Source organism: Copadichromis virginalis, unplaced genomic scaffold (genome assembly GCF_057382275.1).
Source record: "Copadichromis virginalis isolate Kocher_CV1m ecotype Utaka unplaced genomic scaffold, C_Virginalis_male_GT1.1 unmapped_scaffold_1, whole genome shotgun sequence".
NCBI lineage: Eukaryota > Metazoa > Chordata > Actinopteri > Cichliformes > Cichlidae > Copadichromis > Copadichromis virginalis.
This window is the reverse complement of record NW_028188589.1, coordinates 9,171,375-9,183,416: the sequence shown is the minus strand read 5'-3', so window position 1 is coordinate 9,183,416 and position 12,042 is coordinate 9,171,375. Positions and strand designations below refer to the sequence as shown.

The window sequence follows — 12,042 nt, the reverse complement described above, 5'->3', positions numbered from 1 at the left end:
TGTTTGTTTGCTTGTTTTAATCAATTTTAAATCATGCTTTTTATTTGTTTTTGTTTCTAATGTCTCTGTAAAGCACTTTGAATCACCTTGTTGTTGAATTGTGCTATACAAATAAATTTGCCTTGCCTTGCCTTGCCTTTAAGCGAAACATTCTTTGTATGTGAGGAAAATGCTGTTCATCCTCTTCAGCTCTAGCATAGACAACTGGCTTTGCCATGTTTTCATGTGTGTCTTCTTTCCGTGTGTCCGCTACTTTGAAACGCTTGGGCCCGCCACAGTTTCAAGCTGGTCATGTGACTGCATGGCCACATCTGATTGGTAAAAAAGTTACCGGAAACTCCACTGGCGGCATGTTATCTAATGTGTTAAACTAATTATTTTTTAAAAAGTAACGAGTCAAATTTTGGAAATGTAGCAGAGTAAAAGTACCGTTTCTTCTTCACAAATGTACTCAAGTAAAAGTAAAAAGTATCGTGCAAAAAGGGTACTTTAAAAGTAAATTTTTTTTCCAAAAACTTACTCAAGTAAATATAACGGAGTAAATGTAACTCGTTACTACCCACCTCTGCAGACGGGCAAGTATACAGGTATACTATGAACAAATATACATATATAAAGATGAAGCACTGTGAGGTAAACAGATCTACAGAGTGCTATGAAAATATCTACAGTAGTGGAAGCGTAGCTCTCTGAACAGACTATAACAGTGTAGGCACTATAACAGAGACTACACCATGTCAGTGTCCTAAAACTACAGCAGTAACCAACGTGGTGAATGTTGATAATGAAAGGATCATGGTCACTGGGAGGAGGAGTGTAGAAGGGTTAGGTGAGTGTGGATGGAAAGGCTCAGCGGGGACTGAGTTCAGTAGGGTAACAGCTGTGGGGAAGAAGCTGTTCCTAAACCTGCTGGTTTTAGTCTGAAGGCTCCTGTAGCGCCTCCTGGAGGGGAGGAGGAGCTGGAAGAGTTTATTGGCAGTATGAGAGGAGTCCGAGAATGATGCATACTCGGCGTAGAAATCTCTTTTTGAGCGTTGTGTGATGGAGAACTTTGCTTTGTGTAATGTTATAAATACTTGGATAATCCTCAGAGTCTCTGGACTTTTACTTAGAGATATTATATTCAGTCCTGTGGATAGTTATATATTTAAAAATATATGATCCTCTCTGGTTACTCTGGTATGAATGACTCTGAATCACTTAATGGTAAATAACACACTATTTGCAAATTTGCAAACTGTGAAAGAATTCCAGATGACAAGTCTGTAGTTCGACATACAAGTGACGACCTTTGACCTTCATCAGTTTTTATTTAATTGTGTCAGAGAAACTCAAACGTGCTCTTCATGCAGCTGAGTACATTCAGTGTTTAAAACGGAAGCTGTGCAGGTCTGAGATCAGCAGCTTTGTGAAACACCAAGCTGAGGTCCTGTTAATGCTGATATATAGTGACACAGTTACATTTCAATTTAATTCAATTTTATTTATATAGCGCCAAATCACAACAACAGTCGCCTCAAGGTGCTTTATATTGTACAGTAGATCGTACAATAACAGATACAGAGAAAAACCCAACATTCATATGATACAGGGGTGATTAATCCTTTTGACTTTGTTTTTATCCATAAAACAGCTGCAGCTTTCACTACAGCACATGTGGTGCTTTAACCTTTGCACTGTTTGCATCAGTTCATTCTGCAGTTAACATGTGAACATGTTGGATGATCTGTCTGCTGTCACTGGGTGGTGCTGAGGTCTGAATCTGAGGGCAGCTCCTGTAATCACAAAGAGAACTGAACCATCACAAACTGAAATATAAAGTTTATCTCAAATCTGAAATAGAGCTGATCCTTCTGTCCTCACACACCCAGGATCTGAAGTTCTTCTCTTACATTTCTTTAGTTCTTCAGCTCTGCTCACATACGAGCTGTTTATTTCTTAAAGCCGTATATACCAACAGATTTTCCAATATAATGTTAACCTTTGAGTTGTTGGTGCTTTGTGAATGTGAATCTGCATACATGAGCAGACGGAGCAGGTTTCAGTCCTGGTTCAGTCTGCTGCTGCACCGTGGTCACCAACATACAGAGGTATCATAACAAATATTAATGCTTTTTTCCCTCTCAAAGGATGTAAGCTGTACTGCACATGTAACTTTGTGAACTTACCTCAATAAGAATGATTCAGACTGTTTTATTTAACCTGAATATTTGAAACAAACTTAGTAAAAACAATACACAGAGTCAGTGCTAAAAATGTAATCCGAGGAAAAATGAAACACACGTTTTAACTTAAGCTGCCAAGCAGAAGTATTTGGTTTGAGTACATAAATATTAGGCTTTGCTATTTAATCTGTAATTAATGATTAATGAGGGGTTACTGAAGTGCAAGCCTTTTTTAAAATATGTGTTAATATCCTTACAGATGTGGCAAAAGAGTGAAAACATGCTGCTGTTTGCACATATTGAATAATCAGCTCTGCACAGGAGCTGCAGCAGAGTGCAGCCTGTTGCTCTTACAGTGTAATACTCATAATAAAAGTACAGTAACTGTGGTTAGTTACTGACTGACCAGCCCGGTGCGTTTCTGCTCATTTCGTTCACCTGCACGGGTTAGCTAAACAAACTTTACAAAACAAGTTTTGCCGATAGCCGAGTGCCCATCTTAGCTAGCTAGCTAAGGATGTTAGCTACAGATTAGCTTACAAACACCTTTCACTTACCAAAAATATTGTGGCGGCTCTCAGGTCCTTCTGTCAGGCAGACACTGAAGAACACCTGAGTCTGTCAGTTTGAAACAGTCGGTAAACGCTGGACCTCCTCTCAGCGTCCCCGCTCTATGTGCCGTTCAGAGATACGCAAGTTTCTTCATGACTGCGGCTGCTGCAGATATTAGGTCGTCCATGATTTCTACAGTCACTGGTCAGCAATATAATGTGCGCAAACATATGTGGCTCATATATGTGGCTCTGAAGCCCCGCCCCTCAAGCGCACCCTCAGATGCCGAAGCAGTGCCAACTAATTGAAGCTGAAAAAATAACTGTACGTGGAAAAAAAACGATGTAAGTGTGAAAACCACATGAACAGTGAGTTTTTTCTTTAAATTTCTATATTTATGTTTTTTCACTATCATTTCACTTTCAATACATTTGTTTCAGTTTCAATATTTCTTCAGTTTCATTTTAAGGTGGCATCGTTTTAACCTCATATGTGGGTTCAAAGTACAAAAAAGTCCAGTTGTTTCTCTGCCAAACTCCTTAGACTGGAAGTTCTCATGTTATATTAATGTCCCACAGAAAGATTAAGGCAAAGATTAGGACAGGTTACAACTCGTGAATTTTATGTACTTATCACAGTTACAAAAAAGAATCTGCCTGAAGTCTATACATCCATACGTCTCATCATACAAAGCACTGATCTCCTACCTGCTGATGGAGCTGCTTTGGCTGGCTGTTCTTTAGGTTCTTCCATCATCTTTCTATAAAAACACGAGAAGATGATTTTACCAAAAGAAACAGTGAACACAGTCTGGGTGTCACATCATATGAATTTGTGTCATGGTTTAGTGTACGGGCCACACACACTGAAACTGATCTGTGTGAAAGAACACATCGACGACATGTGAATGTAGTGATAACCTCATCATAATAGAGGTTTTTACTTTTTCACATATTTGTTCAGTATAATGATTAAATAATCTGACAATACAAACCTAAAATACTTTGTTCCCTGTCTGCGACTTTGTGCGTCTCTGCTGTTAGTGCTTAAAGGAAGTTTTAAACTTAAAATCCTTCCCCACATATGTGACTGTGGTCTCTGGGGCCATTATCCTGAAACACTGGGGCTCAGCCCTGAAAGCTTTGCTATCTTCACCTGATAACAGCAGCTGTTTAAAGTTATTGAGTTTGACAGGGAAGTGAATGTAAATGTGAGACACTGTGTGCTCACAGCTAAAGGCTGCAGTCAGCTGTGTCAGAGCGTCCAATGATCCTTTAATAAACACTCAGAGCTCCATGTTGATGAAGCTGTCATGTGTGAGCTTGTGAGGCTCCTTTAAACTGGCTCTGCTCTGTCAGATGCTCACCTCTTCTTCACTGTCTCATCAATCTGCTGCACTCTTCATCTCCTCCTCTCTCTCTCTGCTGTCCTGTTTAAAAAAACAAACAAATCAGCGTTAGCCAATCAAACTCTGTGCAGATGCTGCAGCTACAGCTGATATGTCATTCAGCTGTTCATCAATCAGCTTCTGCTGCTGTTTATTCGGCTCTTACTCTGAACACGTGCAGATCTAGGAAGATTTTCTTGGGGTGTCAAAATCAAAGCGTTTGTTTTTTCAAACACACGTGCAGGTGTTTATATCACATATGGTTTAAATGATTCAAATGCAGTAAGTATACATGTTTCATATATCGTCTATAACTGAATTATGTTCTGTAGCCTACATAATGAAACACTTTAGTTGCATAAAACGTGAATTTTGATTTTATGTACTGTATATGTCACAGCATCGCAGTGTGGATGTGGAGAAGAGAGGACCCAAACGCAGGCCTCACAGGTGGTGAAGGCTGGTGTTTACGACAGAATGACAGAGTCTGAGATGGATGACTGACTGGAAGACCAGCTGAACAGAAACGACACATGTGGGACTGACAAAGACACTGAACTGGAGGACACTCAGGACTTACACAGGCTAATGATAATGATCAGGGTTCATATGCCTTTTTCAGGGTCAAATTCAAGCACTTCTTAAGCACTTTCAAGGTCCCTTTTCAAACTTTTCCAGCACATCCCTCCCTCACCGCCAAAAAAAAATGCATGTTTCAATTCACATCACCTCAGTAAGACCATGTGAAAGTTAAGACAAATCATCCTAGGTGAACTTAAACACCTTTGTTCCCTTTTTGTTAAGAAATAGAAAAACACTCCACACAAAAATACTGCAAAAGGAAACTGTCGCCTTATATAAAGAGTGTATAAACTCAAAATGCACATGTCACTTAAAAATTAAGATGTGAACAAATCAACTTGTTAGATATTCTTCTCCTGTTGAAAAAACCCCCAAAAAGAAATAAATAAGTCTTCTCATCAGATATTGATGCTTCTTTCCTGTGTGACAGAAAATAGGAGACAGATGTTTGTTTGTTTTTTAAGTTAATTCCCAATAAAGCTGTTTTACTGCTAACTACATTGCTGTCTGTATTATTGCTGAAGTCCTAAACGATCACCTTTAAAGTAGAGCTGGGCGATATGAGATTTTTTCATATCACGATATGTTTTTTTCATTTCAGGCGATAACGATATCTATCACGATATCAGCCAAATAACTATATTTGTAAGATTTAAATGTGCCGTTGCTCACAAGTAAAATGTGAAATAATCAGCAGCTTGTTTTTAAATATTTATTTCCCATAATAAGTTCAACAGGGTAGATGTACTTAAGGAACATGAGACTTTTTCAGATAAATAAAGGCAAATATTGCAAACTACACAAGGCAGCCGCTAAAGCGTTTAAGTTTCAAAATAGAACAAACGAAACAGACTAAATTGTCAATTCAACTTAGAAAGAAAATATTAATTCTAAAAATAAATCTTAGTTTGTTTTACAGAAGAACAGACAAAACTGACTAACTTTTGTCAATATCAAATAAACTGAGAACTAAAAGGAAATTCTCAATCTCTCCTTGTTGTATAGCTGAGCTTTTCAAACAGTTTTAACAGTTACTTTAGTCTGACAAAAGCCGAATGACGAATTAGCGCTTCCAGTCAGAGACTGAGGCTACGTCCACACGTACACGGGTATTTTTGAAAACGGAGATTTTCCGTTTTCGTTTTAAAAAATAATCCCGTCCACACATAAAGGCAGAAATGAAGGAAAACGCTGCTATGAACATGCCAAAGCAGCAGGTGGCGCTAGATTCCTAACCGTGCAGAAATGTTGGCCAATCAGAAGTCTAGAAGCCTCGGTGGGAAAAAGTAAACAAAGCTGGGGCATAGAAGCAGAACCGAGTCGTATGTGTGGACGGACAGTAACTGTGTGTATATGTAAGCATTTAAACACTGCAGAGAGTAGAATTAACAGTATTGTAGAAATTCATTTCACCGAAACAATAACGTGGCGCACAGTGTGACGCATGCACCAGTTTATTGTATTTCCAGACTTGCTTTCGGCACAATTTACAGTGCACGCTACTCTGTTTTTTGTCAGACTTGAAATAGCCGAAATACCTTCACACTACGGACCTTCTATGGCTCTTCCGTTCGACAATCTCTCCGGCATTGGAACCATCATCTGTTTTCTCTTCGGTCACGCTCGGTTGATTTTTCTAGTCGGCACACTCATTTCCTCCATTACGCGCTGGCTGCTTCCCAAACAAATACACATGTGCGGCTTGACACTTGTGCTGTACGTAACAAGTCACGTGACGTGACGCTGCGGCTGTGATTGGTTCGGCTCTGCGCTACTTAGTTTGGATTGGCTGACCTTTTTTTTTTTTTTTTTTTTTTTTAAGAGGACAAGAGCGGCGAGGTCTATCGCGATGGCTTAATTTTTCTATCGAGAAAAAGTTATATCGCGATACATATCGTTATCGTTCTATCGCCCAGCTCTACCTAGAAACCAGGTCAATATGTCTGTAGGTTCAGTCATCCAGGTCATGTGATCTAAGGAGCTTGGAGAGAAAAGAGACGTCTTTAAGTTTCTGGAAGACGTTTCATCAGAGAAGCTTCTTCAGCTCTAAAACCAAACGGTGGAGAGTCCCAGATATTTAAACCTGAGAGGGAAAGAAAGCATGTCGCTGACCCACCACTGATGTTATTTCAAGGAGGAAACTGAGAGCCTTTGCACCAGGAGCACAAACATCAGCTCCAGCAATGATCCACTGATGTGTTTTTATTCCATGTATGAATGTTGTTATTGACAGAGATGACGTTTGTGTGTCAGTGATGCAGTGACTGTTGTTGTTACCTGTACAGGCTGGTTAGACTCTATGAAACAGATCATACAGATCTCTGCATGTTAGAAGAGACTATTAAAGGTCATGAATGAGACAAAGGCAGGGAGGCGTCCTTTACAGCTAAACAGCAGAGTGAGAGAACAGCCAGCACCTCTACATTTATCACATTATACAGCACATGTATGATACTGACAGGGATGAGAAGAATTTAGTGATTCTGATCCCATCATTGATATTACTTATTGATTCTCAGTAGCTCTGCTCTGACAGTCACCACCATCACTGAGCAGCATATCAAAGACATTTGTGCACATTAACTGCATGTTGTGGCTCAAATGTTTGTGCATGTTGGAGGCATTTCCTCTTTGTTGTGATCAGTGTTGGTCATTACTCAAAACAGTCATTATTACACATATTACACAGAACACTTTAATTAAAAGTAATGGAGTACGTTACTTCATTACTCCTCATAACATTACTTTGATGTTAAAATGAACAAATGAGCATGTAACAACATAAAGCTGAGGTACAGCCCCACACACCAACACAGATCCTGATGAGGTCACGTGATGTTTCTCTGAGTGTTTATGAACACAAATCAAAGATGAAACAGCACAAAGACACTTCAAAGTGATTCTACTGTAGAAACATGAACAGGTAGAAACCTGCAGCCTGACTGCTCATCACTTTGTTACCTGTTCAAGTTCAGCAGCAGCAGCTCACTTTATCATTGTGAAAACAAAAATGTCAAAAACCATTGCTATTCTCTATAAAACAAAGCATGTCCTGAACAAAAAATCATTATACACACTAGGGCTGGGCCATATTATACCGTTCACGGTAATACCGGTATAATGTTAGGCAACGATAGGAAAATGAAATATCGCGATAGAATGGGAGTAAAACGCGCATGCGCAGTGCCTTTGTTTTCATACGCACATGGCCGATTGTTGAGTGAAACAGATGAACCAGAATTGGTTTGTAAAAATGGTGCAACTTCCGTGATGTGGAACTGGTTTGGTGTTTGTCCGTCAGATACACGACAAAGCACATTTTTTTGCAGAACATGCAAGCGGCCGTTGTTATTGTCATATTTGTCGGACTAAGATGCTCTTAAATCTGGGAGTAATCTGGGTCCTAAACCCCGTATTTCTCAGGTCAAACAACACTGCAACATCACTGAGAGTTAAAAACTGTCTAAATTCTTTCATCTTTAATAAAACGATCAGCATTGCTGCTTTACCAGGTGTAACTATGAAGTTTAACTTCCAGGCATCCATGAAAACTAAAGTTATTACATTTAACGGAGTTAGAAGTTAGCAGGAAGCTAGCGGAAGTTAGCTCGCTAGTTTCGCTAGTTACCTAAGCATGATATTGCATGTTCTGACTGAGAGATTTCTGAAAAAAATCAAACGTACAGCTCTGCTATCACTTCCAACATAAATGAAGACAGGAAACTAAACAGCAGTGACGTTTGTAGGGTTACTGAAGTTGGGCTAGCTGGTATATAATGATGTGCTACGTGATCGCTAGCGACACAGCTATGTTAGCATAACATAAACAGTGAAGCTGGAGGACGAACACTAACACTTTTCCACTTATAAAAGTTAACGTGAAGGTTCTTCATGGTTAGAGACAAATGCAATCGCATGGCAGGATGCTGTAAACGGACCAAACTTCAGTCAGGAGAACAACTGAGATAATCCATCCACAATATGAGGTTAGTCATTAATATACTGCAACAACATGGGAACAGAGCAGCTGCCAGAGAATTCAACATTAATGAATCAATGGTACAGAAGTGGAGGAAGCAAGAAGAATGAGTTTAATAAAGTTTGATTTATCTGACTGCTTTGTTTCGCTTAATGTGCCTTATAATCCCGTGCACCTTATGGTCCGAAAAATGCGTACTGCACACTGCAGTTTAATGTTGCAAAGCACCTCTTTTTAACTTCAGTGGATATTGTACATGGTTATGCTCAGGATATGTCAGCCCATTTCTACTGGAAATGCCTTTTGGTTAAACTTTCAGCAAGGAATTTGCATTTGCACTGTTACATTTTTATAAAGCTTTAATGTACATAAAAACCAGCTTCTTGTTTAAGTGAAAATAAATGGAAGGTTGTCTTTTTGCGCTAGTAATGTTGTGGAGTTGTATTTTGTCTCGCATCAATTATATCGTCAGTTATATCGTTATCGCAAATTTTCAAATATATATCGTGATAAATATTTTTGGCCATATCGCCCTGCTCTAATACACACTTTATTGTACTCTGTTGCTTCCATATATGACTTACCTTCTGGAGATATGGGGTAATGCATATAAAACGAACACTCTTCATATGTTCAAGTTACAAAAAAGAGCTATAAGAATTATAAACCAATCAAACTATATAGAACCAACTAACATTTTGTTTATTAATCTGAATACCCTGAAATTTTATGATTTAGTTGAATATAAAATGGCACAGATAATGTATAAAGCACAAAATAACTTGCTTTGCCCCAGTACTCAGAAGCTGTTCAAAGTCAGAGAGAGTCAATATGACTTAAGGGGAAGAGATTTCTTTAAAAAAAACAAGATAAGGACAAATATAAAGCAGAGATGTGTTTCTGTTAGAGGAGGTAACCTGTGGAATAGTTCTGACAGGGATTTAAAAAGGTGTAGTTCATTTTCCTTGTTTAAAAACATGTTTAAAAATAGAGTATTAGAAAAATATATAAATCAAGAATGAAAAGAGCAAAAAAAAAAAACAACCTCTTGATTCTTTTACTTTGATGTAGTTACTTAACTAAGGTGGAAAGTTGTTTTTTTTCTTGTTTGTTTGGTTTTTGCTTTGTTTTCTTATTTGCTTCAGGCTCTGTGTACAGGAGCTGCATGCAAAAAGATATTTTGTGAAAAGGGTTGGCGTAATAAGCAAATGCTTCAGCCAATACCTTTTGATTAGCCTTGTTTCATGCTTACTTGCTTTATGGTCGATTTTTGTTCTGTTTTCACTGAGATATTTGAATGCTAATCAATAAAATCAAAATCAAATCACGGTGCTGGTCTGGGGTCAGTGTTTACTCAGCTTTACGTCACTCTGGGTTCTTGGCTAGCTTAGCGTTAGCTTAGCGTTAGCTTAGCGTTAGCATGCTGTGTGCTAGCTTAGCGTCAGAGCTCTGCAGGTGTCTCCTGTGTAAACATTAATCACAGTGACAGTAAAGGAGGTAAAGGGCTGTGACGTCATCACGTACGCTGCGTCCTCTGTGGGCTCTGAGTGAACTCAAAGTACAAACTACAAGTACACAAACACGAACGTAGCTCAGAGTGGCGGACACACTCGGCCTCGTTGGTCCAGCTGTGAGTCCGTTACCGTGAACTATGGAGCGGCAGATTTGTGCTGAACTAAGCTGCACACAGCTGATGTTAGCCAGGAAACATTACACACTGACTTTAATGGAGAGACCGGAAATACAAACACACACAGTTTGTTGTGTGAAGAAATCAAACACGAGCTGAACAAACAGTAAAGTTCCTAAAGACAAACTGTTAAAGGAGGAAACAAAGCAAACTTACAGTTTCTTCACACACCAACAACAAGCTCCACTCCACGAAGTTCAGGAAGTGAACGTAAACTTTGAGCAGGAAGGAAACACCCAAAGAGACGTTTGAGGACAATCAGGAGCATTGGAACACTGTGCTGCGTTCAGTTGCACCTCGGAAACTCCAAACCTCTGGCAGGCTGTGATTTATTTCTGCTGGTTTTCCTGTTTGAAGCACAAACATCCGTCATCACTTTGTTGTTGTTCTTCTTCCTGCAGCGTTTAAATATTTCAGCACTGAACTGATGTTTCTTCAAAGCTCATTTCAACCTGTTGAAGTCATGAATGAAAGTGCAGACTGAGAGTGGATCACATGATGTTTGAGGTGTGTCATGTGACATGTTCAGTATTGTCACACATGTCTAGATTGTCCCTGATATCATAACTGCTCAAACACTGATGATTATATTTGAAGAATTATTCCTGATGGCAGCAAAGTTTGAATGGAGCTCTCTGTCTGTGCTGATTTGTCGCCCTCTGGAGGTCAAAGCACAAACTGCATGATGTCACTGTAACCACCACAGTGACAGGAAGTGTTTTTATGACTGAAACACTGAAATGATGCTAACGGCTGTCGTTAGGCTCACTGACAGCAGTGCTGATGTGTTCATGTCAAACACTGGCTCAGGTCAGACTCCTTCATCCTTCTCCAGCGTGAGGCCGCCCTCAGACCCACAGGAGCTCTGACCTTTGACCTCCTGACCCTAACCATTTTAGTCTTGTTGCATCTTTAAATGCAAATCCTGTGAAATGGTCAGGGGCGGCTCTAGAGAAATTTTCTTAGGGTGGCAAAATCAAAGCCTTTTCCCCCAAACACATATGCAGGTGGTTACATGTGGTTAAAATGATTCAAATGCAGTAAGTATGCACGTTTTTCATATAAATATAGTCTATAACTTAATTATTGTCTGTACCCACATGATTACACACTTTAGTTACATGAAACATGTGAGTTTTGATGTTATGTACTGTACAGCCTGTATATTAAATACATATGTAGCCCAATAAGTATAAACTCCAGAAAGCTACACAACATGGGGCGCTTCATTTACAAACACAAGTCTAACTTAAGTTTCACTGTTTTTGTTAGAAAACTGTCACATTGTTGCAGCTTAAATGACACAAAATGTCAGAAATCTGCACTGTCATGAACAAACATGTAAACCTCATTTTTCATGATTTGTTGGATTCACCCTCTGAGGTCTGAAATACAACCGGACATTTGTGACTCCTTTGAGTTTACGTTTGTATTTCACCCTCAGATTGTTTCATTTTATTTTTTCCTCCTCTTGCTTTGTTTGGTATCTTTTCAGCTCAACTGAATTTAGTTGTTTTTTCACTGACATACTGCATTAGTATTACTATTACTATTAATGTAACTATTACTGATCTGAAATCACACAAAGAACCTAAAATCCTAGCAGTATTTTTTACTGTAAAAAAACCACAGACGTGTTGGGTAAATGTTTATAACTTGAAATGCAAATATAAATTGTACATTTTGT

At 39.0% G+C, this 12,042-nt stretch overlaps 1 protein-coding gene across 2 annotated transcripts in view; it reads right to left on the bottom strand.

The window, feature by feature from the left end:
• The window catches only part of LOC146679776 (protein NLRC3-like), a 49,454-nt gene extending 38,886 nt beyond the window's left edge, over positions 1-10,568 (bottom strand). The window contains exons 1-3 of one of the 2 annotated variants that reach the window (XM_085450132.1): positions 10,512-10,568; positions 4,084-4,146; positions 3,425-3,477 (exon numbers count right to left, since the gene is read on the bottom strand). In XM_085450132.1, the coding sequence (XP_085306258.1) occupies positions 3,425-3,473 (49 nt within the window). In that variant the 5' untranslated portion in view covers positions 3,474-3,477; positions 4,084-4,146; positions 10,512-10,568. Of the gene's footprint in view, positions 1-3,424; positions 3,478-4,083; positions 5,577-10,511 lie in introns of those variants that run through there. The other variant, XM_085450133.1, reaches the window with a different exon arrangement.
• Positions 10,569-12,042: the final 1,474 nt, after the last annotated feature.